We start from the raw sequence: 18,172 nt of genomic DNA, 5'->3' as shown, positions 1-18,172 counted from the left end.
AGATCATGGTCCTGGGGGTCAGAACGACCTGGCTACTAATCCTGGCTTCACAATTTATCTGCTGTTTGACCTTGGACAAGTCACTTTATTCATCTGTAAAATGGGAATTAAGGCTGTGAACCGCATGTGGGACGGGGACTGTGTCCAACCTAATTAGCTTATATCTACCCCAGCGCTTTAAAACAGAGCTTGCCACACAGTGCTTAACAAATACCACCATCATCATCATCAAAAACTGTGATAATGTATTTGGCAAATATTTTAACATCAGCACACTCCCTTCCCCTGAGCGTATGTCTGCATGTATTACTCATCTTTGCCACTCTCTCCCCATGCCCCAGTAGGTTTACCACCAATCTAGGACTGGAAGATGAAGCCATTTGAGCAGTTGAGGTCTCCTAGGGAGTGAGTATAAAATGAGAAGAGTAGGGAAACTCAAAAAGAACTTTGCAGGATCCCCACGGTAAAAGGATGAGAAACAGAGGAGGAACCAGTAAATGAAACCAAGAAGGAGCGGTCAGGGAGGTAGGAGGAGAGCCAGGTTAGTATTGGTTGAGCAAAATTGAGCCCTCATAGGATTCTGAGGAAGGAGTGATCCACATATCAAAGGCAGTGGAGGGATTGAGGAGGATCAGCATGGAGTCTGGACTTTTGAACTTGGTTACAAGGAGGTCATTGGTGACCATAAAAACTGTAGTCTCAGTGGAGTGAAGGGATCCAAAGCCTGACTGCAGTAGGATCAAGAAGGGAAAACGAAGGCAGGGATTTTATATGACTCATGCTAGGAATCTGAAAAAGGGGAGTAGGAGATGGGATGATAGCTGGAGAGGCTGTAGTATTGAAAGGATGTTTTTAGTATATAGGAGACTTGAGCTCGTTTGAAGACAGAAGGGAAGGAAATGACAGAGTGAGAGATTGAAAATAACAGGGAAATGGGGAAGAGAGTAGGAGCAAATGATTTTAGGAGGCGAGAGGAGATAGAGTTGGTGGTGCAGATTGGGTGAATTTAAAGAGTAGGGTGGAGACCTTTTGAGAAACAGCTAGAAAGCAGGAGAAAGGCTAGGGGGCACCAGCGGAGTGGTGAGGAGGTGATGGGCTGACTGGGGGGCTTCCACCTGATGGTTTCAGTTTTGCCAACAAAGTAGTTGATGAGGTCACCAGGGTTTAGGGAGGGAAGCAGCAGGGGGACTGGAGCTTCTGGAGGGAGTTGATGGTTTGGAGAAGCTGGAGGGAGCTGTAGGCATGAAAGTTATCAAGAGAGGAATGTTATAGTAGTTGAGTGGAAAAGACGGCTGAGTTAGAGCAAGACAGAGTGAATTTCTAATGGCAAAAGTCATCCTGGAACCTGGAGCACCAGCTGCCATCAGGTACATGGACAGAAGAAGCAGACTATGGTCGTGATCTAGGTCTGGGCATTAGTGGTGCGAGAGCATTGAAGGAATAGGTCGGCAAGGGAGTTGAAATTAGTGGAGGGGGCAGAGTTGAGGGTGTTTATTTTTGCATCTAGTTATGTGAAGGCTGGCAGGAAGTCCAGCCAGGGAGGGGTGAGAGAGTCTGGGAAACAGGAAAGACAGGCATTTCTATTATTCAATTCAAACCAAATTTTTCCGATTAGCTGATATAGAGATGTCAGAGGGACATCTAATAAAAGTTCTGTATTTTATTTGATCACTAAAGCAAGTCACTTATCTGCTAAAAATATACTTGGCTATCAGCTCCCTGAGGAGTACTTATATGAGAAAAGCATTTTCTATGAAGTTTCCTTTTCATAATTAGCTTTTCTCTTTTACTTCAATCGTATTTTATTTTAATCGTTGGTTCATAATCTTTTCCTGCCTTATTGGACAGTTTCTTCTTATTATTTTCCTAAGGTTTGACTGGTGATCATCTCCGTGTCCTCTCACTTTTGAGGTTGGTTGCCCAGTTTCTGGCACCTGAGTCCTAGTTCCCGTGGGTTTTAAAGCCACACTAGGTGCACCCCGAATTTGTCCCACTAGGTTTGCCACCAATCCATACCTGGTAGATTTGGAACCCCCAGAAGGCACAGGGTTCAGAGTTCAACTAGTCAGTCTTCTGCCCTAAGACTGACTTCTGAGGTTTAGAGGGTGACCAAATGTCCCACTCCCTCTATGGGAGAGTGAGTCTCTCTGATGCTACAGGTTCTCCACCCACAGAACACTCATCACTCAAAGAAAATGACATTCAGAAGATGAAATCTGCCTTCATTTGTGTGCAGGGATGACAAGTTTTCATTTTGAGCATCTGTTAATCAGCAGCGATTATTGAGCACCTACTCTATGCAGACTACTGCACTGAGTGCTTGGGAGAGTACAACAGTTAGTAAACATGATCCCTGCCCTCAGAGCGTATAGTCTAGATATGTATCTTGTTAGTGCTAAAGTAAGATATGTACCGAAATACTGCAGGAGGTTGTGAGTGCCCAAGTGTATAGCTGGTGCAGAAATGCCTCAGTGGTAACTGGTGGTGATATCATCAGGGGGAACATAGATTAATTGGGGAAGGTCTCCTGGAGGAGATGTGACTTCAAAAGGATTTTGAAGATGGGGAGATCTGTGAAGTGACAGATTTGGATGGGAGTGGATTTTTAGGTAGGGGAAAGGGTTTGAGCAAGAGGTCAGAGGTGGAAGAGGTGCGAACAGGACAGGGTGAGAAGTTTAGCTTGAGGGGAATGAAGAATCCAATCTAGGTTATAGTGGGAGAAGAGGGTAGATAAGTAGGGATAGAGAGCCGATTTTAAAGCGTTTTAAAAGCCAAGGACCACGAGTTTCTACTTGATGTGGAGGGGAATGAGTAACCAATGAAGGTTTTTTGACAAGTGGGGAGAAGTGCATTTTAGAAGTGTTTTAGAAAAATGATCAGGGAAGCAGAATGAAGTATGGATTGGAAGGAAAGAGACCAGAAGCAGAGAAACCAGTGCTGATGCAGTAATTAAATTGGCATATGAGAAGTGCCTGGACCATCATGATAGTCATTTGGATGGAGTGGAAAGGGCAGATCCAGGAAAAGTTGTGAAGGAAAAACTGACAGGATTTAGTGACAGACTGAATATGGAGATGGAAAGAGAAGGAGGAGAAAATAATAACACCAAGTTTGTGGGCTACAGATCTGGGTAGGATGGAGGTGGAGGAGAGGATTGGGGAGGGAAGGTAAAGAGCAGAAGCTGGAACTTTAAAGGGCCGTGGATTTAAGGGGACGGAAGTCTCCCCCCAATGTCCCCTCCTGGCCTCTAGAGTAGGTTTTAAAAGGTCCGGCTAACCCTGGTCCTTGATCGGGGACCCCCTTCACCTCCCCTCAGCTAAGCCCCCTTTTCCCCCCCTTTCCCTCTTCTCCTCCCCCTCTCCCTTCCCCTCCCCTCAGCACTGTGCTCGTCCGCTTATTTGTATATATTTTTATGACCCTATTTATTTTGTTAATGAGATGTACATCCCCTTGATTCTATTTACTGCTATTGTTTTTGTCTGTCTGTCTCCCCCGATTAGACTGTAAACCCGTCAATGGGCTGGGATTGTCTCTATCTGTTGCCAAACTGTACATTCCAAGCGCTTAGTACAGTGCTCTGCACATAGTAAGCGCTCAATAAATATTATTGAATGAATCTGCTCTGACACACTGGGAGTTAAAGTCACATAGCAATTCTAGGAGGTTGCGCTCCATGAAGTTTTTCAGGAACTGATCCAGATTAGGCTGAAATCTTGCCAGTGATGGAGAAGAATGAAATACGACAGTAGTTTCTGTAATCCATTATCTCACCTTTTATCTGGAAAATGGAATAATGGTATCATATTTGAGATCCTGGGGCATTATGTCAGTGCCCCATATGTTGAAAAAAAGCTTATGGAAGTGTGGTTAAATTTATCAGGCATGCCAGCAGGTCCAGGTATTTTGTTATTTTTCATGTCTCAGATTGCAGTGGTGACTTCTTCAGTAGTTGGGGCAAGAGTCAGGCCTCCACATTTCTGGAGGTTTTCTGTGGTGGGTAAGGTCTCATTTCCAAAAGCAGTAAATATTTAGGAAAACATTGAAGTGCTGTTGCTGTCTTTCTCCTCGTTGTCTGTGATGAGGTTGGAGCCTTTTTCACTCTTCAGAGGTGTTTTGATAGAGTGTACTGGACCATATAGTTCGCCTAGATTGTGAACCCCTTGGGAGTCAGGAGCTGCATAGGGTTCTATGACCTCTCGTTTGTCAGAATAATGGTTGTGAGGAGTTATTGAAGCATTGCTTGCTTTTCTGTGAATAGTTTTTTCATCAAGCCAATCTTGCTGACCGACTAGCCCCATCCAGTGCCTTGTGACTACCTGGTAGACAGCATCTCAGAGAAATCCCCTCTGTTGTTCACATCAGAGCTTTTGATTGGAGTGCCCTCTTCCCCCAGAGCTGCTCTAACGTTGCTACAAAAGAGCTCCTTGGAGAGCTCTTGGATTTGCAGGAGTACAACTTTGAGCCATTTTGGTGGCCAATTTTCAATGTACTTTTCTATCCCCTATTTTTCCTTCCTACTGCATTGCCTATGCACTTGGGTCTGTACCAGAAAAGCAGTGTGGCTCAGGGGAAAGAGCACAGGCTTGGGAGTTAGAGGTCATGGGTTCGAATCCCGGCTCAGCCACTTGTCAGCTGTGTGACTTTGGGCAAGTCACTTCACTTCTCTGTGCCTCAGTTACCTCATCTGTAAAATAGGGATTAAGACTGTGAGCCCCACGTGGGACAACCTGATCCCCTTGTATCCTCTCCAGCGCTTAGAACAGTGCTTTGCACATAGTAAGCGCTTAACAAATGCCATCATCATTATTATTATTATTACCCGTTAAGCATTTTGATTTCTCCCCTGCAGCACTTATATACATATCCGTTGGTAATGTATTTGAATGTCTGTCTCCTTCTCTGCTCTGTAAGCTCCTTGTGGGCAGGGATCATGTCTATTAACTCTATTGAATTGTGTTCTCGCAAGCGCTTCGTATAATAATGATGATGGTGGTGTTTGTTAAGCGCTTACTCTGTGTCAAGCACTGTTCTAAGCACTAGAATAGATACAAGCTAATCAGGTTGACACAGTCCCCCTTCCACCTGGGGCTCACAGTCTTAATCCCCATTTTACAGATGAGGTAACTGAGGTGAAGTGAAGTGATTTGCCCAAGGTCACAAAGCAGACAAGTGGTAGAGCTGGGATTAGAACCCAGGTCCTTCTGACTCCCAGGCCCATGCTCTGTCTACTAGGCCACACTGCCAAGTGCTCAATAAATACCCTTGATTGATGATTATCAGTAGAAGTTTGAAACATATCAGACATATTTATGGGTTGTGCCTTGTGCATTTGACTTTTAAGTTATCCTCACTGACACATTTGAGATGATTTATCTTTCAACATTATATTGTGAGTGGCAATTATAATGGAGAATGACTCTTTTAGAGTGATGGATGTTGACAGTCCAATCTTGTTGAACTGTGAACTGATAATTAGTCTGAAGGCGACTGAGATCATTTACCAGCCTACACCTGGAAAACCCTACACACAAGCAAGAATCTCCATCGATGGCAGAGTTGAACGACTTGCTGAATTCTGCTATCAAGGCAGCACTTTGTTTACTGACACTAGACTACACAAGAAGGTAGAAAATTGAATCAAGACTGTGACCTATGGGACACTCAAATGTAGAATGGCAAAAAGGTTAAGAAGGACAACCTGAAGCTATGTGGGGGAATTGTAGCATCATGCATGACTGACACCTGGACCTAAGAGAAGCCACATTCAACTTTTGGAGCACTTCCACCAATGCTTTTTAGATGCAGTACTTAAAATCAAGAGGTAAGAGAGGATCCTAGCCAACAAACAGTTGTCATGTCTGACATTCTGTACGCCCATAAGGACTGGATTTACTTCAGACTCCATATCTGACTTTTTGAATAGTTGCCTTGTGTCATCTCCATGCCAAACTCAACTTCTGATGTCAAGACAGGATCATAAACAGTGCAATATTGCAATGTAGTTAATGCATCAGTACCAAGAGAGATCTCACATTATGACTTCCCTGGGTGGGACTTTGGTTATCCTGTTGTCATTTATTCTCCTAACAGCTGCTATCCAGTGAGTTGAGTTGGGGAAACTAGACAGGAAAGATAGAAGAAACATTTTAAAGGTACAATGAAGCATAGCTTTGGATGATAGAATACAAATGTGGGCAAGTGAGAAGCCTCAGAATTGGACAAACCAGTCTTGCAGGCAGCAGTTAGAAATGGGAGTACCATTTTAGAGCAGTAATCTTGAAAAGATTCAAAACTAGGGCCAGCCACTAGAGGTTGCCACAGCTCAGCCAGGGGCAGTCTTTACAATCACTCAAGATTATCTGCTGGGCATTTGGGTATCGCTCCCCAAGATAGTGTAGCTTCTGGCTGTGGTAAGTGAAAGTGTAATGAATATTTAATTATGATAAATGCAGTCAATGAGAGAGCCAGTACTGTGGTACTGAGAATATGATTTAGTGGCAGCGGTAATGGACCAGAGAGCATGTTCCAAATTTTTAATGTTCCAGGGCAAATTCCCAGTGCTTTAGTGACTCAGTGGGCTTGTTCCAAATCACCAGTATCTTCTGACATGATCAAGATTCTCACTTTCTCATTAATAATAAATTTCTCACGGTTTCTAACATTCCTGAGTTTGGGACCACTGAGTAGTCAAGACCCTCAGTGTTCCAGTGAAGAAATATTTTGGCGCTTTTAAGTTTGGGGAAATTCAGCCTTTGAACACAGGGGGCCAATGTAGTAGTGGTTCAACATATCCAGTGTTTCAAGGCGAGCCATGTGGTGCTACAATAATTGGCATTTTTCATTTATATTGCTTTTTACATTGTCTTGAATAATGACAATCGAAGAATGGGTAGTTTTGGTTCACTGGAAATTGGCACCTTCTCCACCTGGCTCTAGATAGATAAAAAAAGTACAAAAACAAGCAAGCATTTTTCATCCAATTCAAGTGGAATAAAGAAGTCATGCACTGAGTGTTAGTGAACAAGGCCACAGCCAGCACTGGAAGCTTTAAAATGGTTAGCAGGGTAGGGAATATGTCCGCTAATTCTGTTGTATCGTATTCTCCCTCGTGCTTAGTACAGTGCTATGCAGATAATAAACACTCAATAAATATGATTGTAGGGAAGGAAGTATGGACTACAAGCCCCATGATGCAAATGGGCTGGGTTCTTTTTTTCCAATCAGTGGTATTTATTCAGTGCTTACTCTGTGCAGAGCACTGTACTAAGTACTTGGGTGAGTACAGTGCAGATGGAAGACATCAAGGAACTTGCAATAGAGCAGAGGAGATGGGCGCTAAGATAAATTACAGGTAGGGGGGACCAACAGTTTTAAAATATGGACAGAAGTGCTATAGGAAGTATGGGGGAGGGGTCTTGTACCCCAATTTCTTCAGTGACACTGAAGTGCTGGAATGGCAGTAAGGGGGCGAAATAAGGTGGAGAGATAAGAGAGTAATCAGGGAAGCCCTCCTGGAGGAGATGTGGTTGCAGAAGGGCCTTGAAGATGGGGAGAGTAGTGACTGCTGGTAACGAAGGAACTTGAGGCAGAAGTGAAGGTGTGAGCAAGAGGTCAGCAGTGAGAGAGCTGAGAATGAGACACAGTGCGGAGTTTGGCTTGGGAGCAAAGCATACGAGTTGGGATATAGTGGGAGATGAGACTAGATAAGTAGGAGGGACAGAGCTAATTGAGTTCCTTAAAGCTAATGGTCAGGATTTTTGCTTGATGCAGAAAAGGTCGAAGATAGAAAAGACAGTGCAACCATTGGAGGTTTTTGAGAAGTACATATCGGTCATTTATTTAATCCCCAACTAGAATATAAACTCTTGGTGAGCAGGGAGTGTACCTACCAACTCTAATGTACTGTAGTCTCCCAAATGCATAGTACAGTGCTCTGCACCCTGGAAGTGCTCAATAAATTTCACTGATTGAAGAGATGTGGGCAGAATGATTTTTTAGAAAAATGATCCGATTTGTGAATTATTGTGAAGAATGTTGTGAAGAAAGAACCAATATGATTTGGCAGCTGACTGAATATGGAGGTTCAAAGAGAGTCTACACTTCCCAGAAGCTACTGGGACATTCTAGGTGAAACTGATTCCTCTTCCAGTATTGGGAAAGCCTCATCTCCCCTATCCCCCTGCCTTCCCTCACCATCACCAAAGGCAGGGATAAGTTCTACTCAGGGAGAATTGGGAGCAGAGATTCGGTTTGGAGCTTCCTGTGGTGTGCTCTGCCGGCCATCCTACTTGCACCCCTGACTCCCAGCCAGAATAGATTCCAGTATTTCTCTCTGCTTAAGCCACAAATGAGGTATGAGGTAAGATGTAAAATTGAATATACATATATGCATATATATGTATAGTATTGGAGATGGTAAAAATCCACATATGCCCCATAACACAACTGGATTATATTCTTTGAAAGTGTGATTGAATCAGGAGTGTTTTCTCATAGACTTATGTGTTATAAATTAGGATGCATTTCAAGACCTCTGGAAAAACAATATAAAATTTCTCTAGGGGCTACATACTGTAATGATAAATGTCCCTAAATTATTGCTTAATTTTTACCAAAGTAATTCAAAGTGTAACCTCAAAAGAGTAAATACACAAAGAGGTGTAATAGGATTAGCAAATCTGCCAGATGGGTCTCTCCCCATCTGAAAGCTCTTCTGAAATCCCACCTCCTGTAGGAGGTTTTCCTCAATAGATTTTCTTCTCCCCAGGTTATACCCCCCCCCCCCAATTTTCACCCAGCACTTTTGCACTCACAACCTCTCGTGGCATTTTTATACCTAACTATATCCATATCCTTCTATCTGAGCACTTCTTCCTGTTCGTAAATTCTTTTATGTCTCTCTCCCCTCCCTCCCCAAGCATTAAATTGCTAGCTTCTTCTGGGCAGAGATCATGCCGTCTTCCTCTCTTGTGATTTTTCCAAGTGCTTTGGACAGTGCTCTGCACACAGTAGATGCTCAATGCATATTATTGATTGATTGATTAATTGATTATGAATCTTTGCAGAAGTAGAAACTTTGTTCTGAAATAGTAGTTTTTCCATTTTGGTGAAGACTTTGGCCAATTTAGGGTGAACAACCACCTTCTTTTATTCATAAAGTATCTTGAAGCAGGCTCACATCTTCTGAACACTCCTGAACATCTTTGAACTCCTCATTCCATTAGGGTTGTCTCCTTCAATCATATTTATAAATTCATCTGCTTTCTTGACAATGGAAACAAATATTTTTAATCCCAAGATTTTAGCTGGCGGTGGAGAAACCAAAACTATTACTTCATTTGTTTCTCCCTCTAGACTGCAAGCTCCTTTCTAGACTGTAATCTCCTTGTGGACGGGGGATGTCTTCCAACTCTGTTATATTGTACTCTCCCAAGCATTTAATTCACTGCTGTGCACACAGTGTGTGTTTAAGAAATACCATAGATTGATTTAGACATCTTGCAAGACGGCTTTAGATTGTCAAAGATCCTCCTTGGACAATTCCTCTGAATGAGATGCAATTAATTTATCAACAATTGCATCCAATTCTAAATTAAATTGCCTCTGGAGTTCTTCAGCTTCTCTAGTTTTCTGGTCAGGGGTCTCTTCAGTGCCTTGAAAATTAGACACAATAGAGCTTCCTCCAAGATCCATTTATTATTTGATTGCTTAATCTCAGCCCAGGTCAGGAGTGAGTGAGAGTATTTACTAAGCACTTACTGTGTGCCAAGCTCAATGCTAAGCACAGGGGTAGATGCAAAAATAGTTCAGGCACTGTTCTTGCCCTACATGGGGGCTCACATCTAGTCTGGCTAGATAGATTGAAAACAGTGGATTGCGAGCAACAGAATCAACAAACCAAGACAGCAGTATAGAAGTGCGAGTCCTCATTCTCCCCTGCTCCAGACAAACAGCCCTTATTTACCAACCACTCCAGCCTTCCCAGGGTTCTAGGGGTTGTAAAGATGGGAATGAGTCTTGCAGCACACGCTGTCCAAACAGGGTGCTGCCCATTTTAAGGTGGCTTCAAGCCTCCAATTTCTTGCCATGCAGGAGAGGAATGGAGGGATCAAAGAAGGAATTCACCTGTAGTACTCAGCCGGATCATCAGGGTGGTTAGACTTGTGTGCAGGGTAAGGCTTCGAACCTTACCAGCTGTATCTCTGGGTCGATTGTATAGTGGAAGCAGTAACCTGGGGAATGCCTGTTGGACTAACTAATCGTGAGGTGTCTTTAGGGAGAGTAGTACAGGTCAGGCATTGACAGTGTTTGAATATTTTGCCAAGGCAGGGTACCCATTGCTCCCCCCTACAGTACCTCTGCTGTTCAATTGGCTAGAATCCCAAGACAGAAGAGGCTAATGGAGGGTAGCATGGCCACACTGCCTCCAAAGGTTGGCATGGCATAGACAGAAAAGGCTGGCATGCTGCCCCTGGGCCCGTGTGCCAGAAGTTTCTGGCCCTTGCTGTTGGTTTATAAATGGGTGGAATATTTCCTGACTCGTGACTAGGGTCTTTCATTTTCGGTTTAAAATTTTTTAAAATATTTCCTGGGAATTAATCAGCATTTAAGATTGCAACAGTAGAAACAGGTGAAAATCTATGGGAAAAGATAAGGACTGTTTGTGGGTAAATATCAGAATTTGTATTCAAGGGGTCCAGTTGACTGGAAGGGCTGGGGTGTTGGATACCACTGCATAAATCAATATATTTCCATTCCCTAAATAAGTTCTTCATTTGGGTATATAAACTATTTAAGCCCTAACATTATTCTAGAATTATTTTGTAATGGTATGTCAATATATTAATTACTTGATAATTATTAGTCCACATATTATTTGAATTTGTGAAGGCTCACTGCTTAATAGGAAATGCATATTATGAAACATGTTTTCTCTCCATTTCAGTTATTCTGATTTTATAACAATTATCTGTTAGCATCTAAGCCTGTTTCTTTTTTTGTACATATCTTTCGAGATTATCACAGGCAGGTTTGCACATGAAATGTACTAATGTATGTGTTACACCAGCCTAGCCTCTTAGGGTTAATATTCTGTTTACCTGGAGAAACAGGTAGCAGAGGACTGTACTAAGTGCTCAGAAGAAAAACACCATGGTCTAGTGGATAGAGCATGGACCTAATCTTGGTTCTACCACTTCTCTGCTGTGTGACTTCGGGCAAGTCAGTTAACGTCTCCGTGCCTTGGTCCTCTCATCTGCAAAATGGGGATCAATACCTGTTCTCCCTCCTACTTAGACTGTGAGCCCAAGGTGGGACCTGAGTATCCTGTATTTACCCCAGCGCTTAGTACAGGACTTGACACACAGAGCAAAACAATTACCACATTTGTCATTATTATTATTATTGCTATTATTATGACCATGTTCTTCAGGCACATACACTTGAAGACATGCAAATCATTATGAATCCCCTTTGCTAACGCAGTACAGCGTTGTGGTCTGACAAGGCTGAAGAAAACACAAGCCATGTACCAGCCTACACACAGGAAATCCTACCTATGACCAAAGGATTCCCTGAACAACCCAGAACTCAAAATAATCACCAGATTCTGCTGCCTAGGCAGGACACTGTCCAACAGTGCACGGATAGGCAAAGATCTAGGAAACAGAATCGCAAGAGCAAGTATAGCCTCGGGTCCGTCCTTTCCTCTCCACCCAAACGGCTACCTTACTGTTATGGGCTCTCGTTATATCCCGGCTAGACTACTATGTCAGCCTTCTCTCTGACCTCCCTTCCTCCTCTCTCGCCCCGCTCCAGTCTATTCTTCACTCCGCTGCCCGGCTCATCTTCCTGCAGAAACGATCTGGGCATGTCACTCCCCTTCTTAACTCCAGTGGTTGCCTATCGACCTCCGCTCCAAACAAAAACTCCTCACTCTAGGCTTCAAGGCTCTCCATCACCTTGCCCCTTCCTACCTCTCCTCCCTTCTCTCTTTCTACCGCCCACCCCGCACGCTCCGCTCCTCTGCCGCCCACCTCCTCACCGTCCCTCGGTCTCGCCTATCCCGCCGTCGACCCCTGGGTCGCGTCCTCCCGCGGTCCCGGAACGCCCTCCCTCCTCACCTCCGCCAAACTGATTCTCTTTCCCTCTTCAAAACCCTACTTAAAACTCACCTCCTCCAAGAGGCGTTCCCAGACTGAGCTCCTCTTCTCCCTCTACTCCCTCTGCCATCCCCCCTTTACCTCTCCGCAGCTTAACCCTCTTTTTCCCCTATTCCCTCTGCTCCTCCACCTCTCCCTTCCCATCCCCACAGCACTGTACTTGTCCGCTCAACTGTATATATTTTCGTTACCCTATTTATTTTGTTAATGAATTGTACATCGCCTTGATTCTATTTAGTCGCCATTGTTTTTACGAGATGTTCTTCCCCTTGACTCTATTTATTGCCATTGTTCTTGTCTGTCCGTCTCCCCCGATTAGACTGTAAGCCCGTCAAAAGGCAGGGACTGTCTCTATCTGTTGCCGACTTGTTCATCCCAAGCGCTTAGTACAGTGCTCTGCACATAGTAAGCGCTCAATAAATACTATTGAATGAATGAATGAAGGCTGCAAGACAAAGTGGAAAGACATTGAGGCATCCAACTCCATATGAGATTGAAGGCCTTCAAGGCTATTGTGGTGTCCAAACTCTTATATGACTTTGAGACCTGGACCTGCTAAAAAGGACACATCTAGTTCCTGGAGCGGTTTCATCAACTCCACATACCAACCACACTCATCATCTAAGGACAGGGCAAGACGATCAACAAGGAGGTCCTCTCAACAGCATCAAAGCCATGCTTACAGCAACACAGACTTGTGAGGAAAATGGAAGACAGGAGTATACCCAACCAGCTGCCGGGCGGAGGCACAGCTAACCTAGATGGGCAGAAAAATCATTTTTAAGATAAGGTGAAGTACAGTCACAAACAGTGCAGTATAGCAGCGGACTGCTGGGAGACCACCACAGTGGACAGATATCTCTGGCAGGTAGAAATCAGGAGGGGATTGCTGTCCTAAAGCAAAAGCTTTGTGAAAAGCAGCTTATAGGTAGGCAGAGTCATTAACAGGCCTGATGTGGGGCAAACCGACTAGCACAACAAAAATCTATTTGTATGTATAAATAATATATGAGTGTGTTGATCATATGTGTTCATATGTGTTCATATGTGATCATATGAGTGTGTTGAGAAGCAGCGTGGCGCAGTGGAAAGAGCACGGGCTTTGGAGTCAGGGCTCATGAGTTCAAATCCCAGCTCTGCCACTTGTCAGCTGTGTGACTGTGGGCAAGTCACTTAACTTCTCTGTGCCTCAGTTCCCTCATCTGTAAAATGGGGATGAAGACTGTGAGCCCCACGTGGGACAACCTGATTCCCCTGTGTCTACCCCAGCGCTTAGAACAGTGCTCGGCACATAGTAAGCGCTTAGCAAATACCAACATTATTATTTTTATTGATCCCACATTGGTCTTTTCAGGTACGTTTGCAAGCATGGATAGGATCTCATGGTCAGTAATGTCATTGTCAAATATGATGGACAGATTATATATATATATATAGAGAGAGAGAGAGAGAGAGAGAGAGAGAGAGAAATAGATTATTATTGACTCTTGAACCACTAGATTATCCTTTAAAGCAGTCCTGCAGTTATTTTCAAGAAGAACTGATTTGTTGTTTCAAACTTTTTATGATAAAGGAACCACAGATGTAGAACACTACTTCCAATGCTCAAAGATACACTAATGAACCAATGCAAGCGTTTAGACTTAAATAGTTTTCGCAATAAGTCTCTGGCAGTATTTGACACTTTGCTGACATTCCGTTACTTTTCACTTCATTAGTTAGCCATGAAAATAATTACCAGGTCATTAGCATAGACTTTTAAATGCGAGCTTCAAAACATGTCTCACTAGAAAGTTGACTTTATACTATTGAAAAATGGTGATTTAGGTAGTAGTAGATTTTAGAATTTTCCCCCTCAACAGCCTGGACTTGCTACTCCTGCCATCCTTGGACTGCACCATTGACTGGTCCCCTTCCTCCCTGGCATCCAGACAATTCACACGTCTCCTTGGACATCTGCCAGCTGCCGCTTCTCCCTCCTCCCTGCAGGCTTAGAGTGGCACAGGTCCCAGCTCTCTCTGGGGTTCAGGACCAGCACTGCCAACCTCCCATCTCACCGGCTGCTAATTTGGGATAGCTATTGCTAGCCATAGATTGTCATAGCCAGCCATAGTTATTGCTATCACCAGTGCTCCTGATGGAGGTGGAAGAAACCCAGGACTTGCAGCTCTATTGTGGCATAAAAGTGGGGAAAGCATTTATAGTTGTATTTGAAGATGAAGTCACTAATGGTGAAGTTTATAGGCAGGTGCAGATATGATTGAAAGGCCCGGCAATCGTGATCACAGCATGAGAACACAACAGTTGTCTCTTATGCTGTTGATTGGTTTGTTGTTAGCAGCTCCTGGTGCTGTTTTCCTTTTGATCTCATGGTCTTCTCAAAGCTTTGCTCAAAAAAAGCCACTCTTCTGATTGTCTGCCCCACTTGCCTTAGTAGAAGCAGAAATGCATTCGATTTCTTGAGCTTTCCCGTGTTTCTGCATGACCTTTGGGATTCCACGATGTTGACAGGCCCAGCGGGAATGCTGAAAAATCATCGTGGTCATTGTGGGTGGCGAAGACTGTAACAGTTGCGAAGACACCCATCTGATGACAGCAGAGCACTGGCATTATGTTGCGTTCATTTGGGTATTAAATGGGTCCTGTGTGTTAAAAGGCATTTACATGCACTTTATGTGCAGCACCTCGCCCCAGCTAACTTCCTCGTTCCACTCTGTTCCCCTGTGGGAATTTGACTGGCAGGGATGAGGGGGTACAGGTGGCCCTGCATAAACCACTAGGACTAGAATCAATTCCTTCACACAGATTCTTGATCTTGAAGGTTCAGGGCCGAGACTCGTCCATTGTTCTCGAAGGGAGATTCTAAGGTGATCATCCCAATTTAAACTGTTCTTATGTCAGTACATCCGAAGGATGAGATTAATAACAGCCAGTCTGATCTTCCTTTAGAGGCACTAAGATACCACTGTGGAGAGGCAACTTGTCCATCATCTCTTGAACAGCTAAACTGCCCTTGCATCTGTTGCTATTTTTGCCTCCACAATTGATTTGGGGGAATAAATTCCATATGCTTACTACTTCCTATGTGAAGGAGCTTGTCCTTTTGTTTATCTTGAACCTATCACCTTCAAGCTTCAAGGGATATCGCCTAGTCCTGAGCTCATGAGATTAAGTAAACGGCAATCCCTTGTTCATCCTATCCACAGTCTCCATGCTTTTGTAGACCTCGTTCAGCCTTTTTTTTTTCCCAGACTCAAGTTCTAATTTTTTTTTTCAATCAAACCACTTACCCATCCACTTGATCATTTTAGTTCCCATTCTCTGAACCTTTTCCATTTGGGCCTTCCTAAAATGCACAGTGTGTTCCAGGCGCAGACACACCATGTTTATGGAGTGGCAAAACATATTTTGTTTCCGATAACCTTCCTGATGGTGCTCAGCATTTTGTTGGCTTCTTCGGTTGCCACAACACTTTAAGCCGATTATTTGAAGCAACAGGGGTCGTTATCCACAAGGTCTCTTTCTCGTGTCATTACTGATAGCTTAGAATCTTTCATCATGTAGTTTAGGTTATCTTTCCTCAGATGCATGACCTTGTATTGAAGCTCAACTGCCACCCCATTCAGCTTTTTGAGATCATTCTACAATTTATTCCCATCAAGACGGTGTTCCACAACATGAAAGACTTTGTCATTTGGTATTTCTCTATTCATGTCTTAGGATAACGCTTATTAGAACTGATCTGGGCCCCCAGGGATCCCTATATTTCTCAATCTCTTCTATACTGCACTCTCCCAAGTGCTTAGTACAGTGCTCTGTGTATAGTAAGTGCTTGATAAATATGATTGATTGATTGATGCCTTCATTCTTGGGTTTGAGGAAGGAGTTAAAAGTGTGAAACAACTGGTGAGGGCAATGGGTGGGGGAGGCAATAAGGATGGAGAAATCAGGTTGCCAGGTAGAGAAGAGGCATTGACCCTAGGCAGGGGAAACAAGGAAAGCCACATAAAGAGGAACCAATCCCTCCTAGAGCCTGTTAACCAGAGAAACAGGTGCCAGTGAGGAGAGAGAGCTCATGATAGCAATGAGATTTGAAGGTGTTGACAATTCAGATTAGAAGAGAATAAATGCCAATATGCCCCCAGGGAAAACTGAACCGTTGTCAAGACCTTCTCCACACATAGCCCGAGTCTGGGGGAATATCAGCAGTGCTGCATAGGCAGATAGGAGAATTGCCAGTTTATCCTGGTTGGGAGCTGAAAACCCATCTTTTATTGTGTTATTTCCACTTCATCATCGTCATCCTCAATTTGTATTCCTTGATCAAGTAACTGTCTGAGAAAAACTATTTTGATTTCATTTTTTTTCAGCCAGATTTTTCAGAAATCTTAAAAGTACCCAGGGCTTTCTTACACAAGTATCCCAAGACCTGTACCCCAAGGCGTGTGGTTGCAGCTTCACCTCCAAAATTACAAAGTTACCCATTTCTAGTGTCCTATAGGTTATTGGATATAAATCGTTTTTAGAATAATAGATCACAGGTGATAAATTTGAGGGAAGATTGGGATGGTCCCATACTTGTGAAGAAAGAGTATTTCAGAATCAAAACTAAGAATCTCTCGAAATCATTTGCCACCGGGAAAGACAGCTGAAAATGTAAACCCCCATCATAGAGTGTAGTTTGCCAAGCTCTTCTTTTTAACACTTTTACTGTTCAGTATGTGGATCCATGAAAGTATATGAAATAATACAATAGAAAGAATTGTGCTGAACTAAAAACAAAATCTCTGCCCCAAGTGGCTTGTAAATTGCATTCCGTGTGCCGTACTAGGTAGGGAGTGGGGAGAATGTGCCTCCAAAAATAAACTACTGCTAATCGACTGATTTCTTTTCTCTGTTTCTTCTGTAGCATTTATCCAGCAGACACAGTGTACAGCAGAGCACGTCACAGGTAAGGTTTGGGGAAGTATGTGCAATTTATTTGATATTGTCTCTTGAATTTAGCAAATGAGAGTACATATTCCACGTAGCATGGCCTTGGTGGAGTCCTAATAAAAGTATTTAGATGGTGAACCCGAGTGGGACAGGAACTGTGTCCAACCTGATTATCTTGTATCTACCTCAGCACTTAGTACAGTGCTTGACACCGAGTAAGCACTTAAGTTCCATAATCATTATTATTACAGTATTAATACTATGGCCTTGTTTATGTCTTCTGCACTTTAGTTTCTCCACCTACAAAGAAAACGGGATAAGAGCATTTGTTCCAGCAATACTGTGAAGAGTAAATATGCTTTTACAGTGCTCAGTAGCTGTACCCAAAGTAGATGCTTAGTAAATTCTGATAATGGCAAAACACGCTAAAGACACATATTGAAGTAACGATGAGATAAGGTTGATTCTGCCAGATTTTCGAGGAGCTATAAAATGAGCTCTGAAGGAGCCTAGAGGCCCAATGTGTATTGAAGCACCATTCTATTCTAGTTTTAACACCTATGCCCAGTGTTCATGAACTCATTTGCATGTCCTTAATTTATACGAGAGAATCAAGTTTATTTTGTAGAAAAGTATATTAAGTCCTTTGTTGCAAAAGGTACTCGTGAAACCAAGGAATGACTGTGGGTGAGGGACCTCAGATTTTTCAGAGAGGAATTTTTGCTGTCAACAGCAACTACATCTCTAACAGGTGAAACTGCAATTTGTGCCATACCCTCTCTTGATTCCGAGCTCACTGGCCGTGCTATTAACTCCACTACCTCAATTTTCTGATAACCTGATTCAGCCTATCTGCTCCCTCCATTTGGGAATAGGCTTCCGTTCTCTCATCTGGCTATCAAAAAGCTTAGGTGAGAGCCCAATAATAGTAACAGTAATTGTATTTATTAAGTACTCATTATGTACCAAACACTGTACTAAGCGCTGGGAAATATATAATCAGGTTGGATGCAGTCCCTGTCCCACATGGAGCTCATAATCTAAGGAGGGTGAATAGGTATTGAGTCCCTGTTTTG

The 18,172-nt window shown here is 43.3% G+C and overlaps 1 protein-coding gene across 6 annotated transcripts in view; it reads left to right on the top strand.

The window, feature by feature from the left end:
- The window catches only part of DOCK3 (dedicator of cytokinesis 3), a 474,713-nt gene that overhangs the window by 241,202 nt on the left and 215,339 nt on the right, over window positions 1–18,172 (top strand). For all 6 annotated transcript variants that reach the window (XM_029052765.2, XM_029052763.2, XM_029052762.2 and 3 more), the window contains exon 8: window positions 17,071–17,112. In XM_029052765.2, the coding sequence (XP_028908598.1) occupies window positions 17,071–17,112 (42 nt within the window). The remainder of the gene's footprint in view (window positions 1–17,070; window positions 17,113–18,172) is intronic.

Source organism: Ornithorhynchus anatinus, chromosome X2 (assembly GCF_004115215.2).
Source record: "Ornithorhynchus anatinus isolate Pmale09 chromosome X2, mOrnAna1.pri.v4, whole genome shotgun sequence".
NCBI classification, from domain to species: domain Eukaryota; kingdom Metazoa; phylum Chordata; class Mammalia; order Monotremata; family Ornithorhynchidae; genus Ornithorhynchus; species Ornithorhynchus anatinus.
This window is presented reverse-complemented; position numbering and strand designations above follow the sequence as displayed.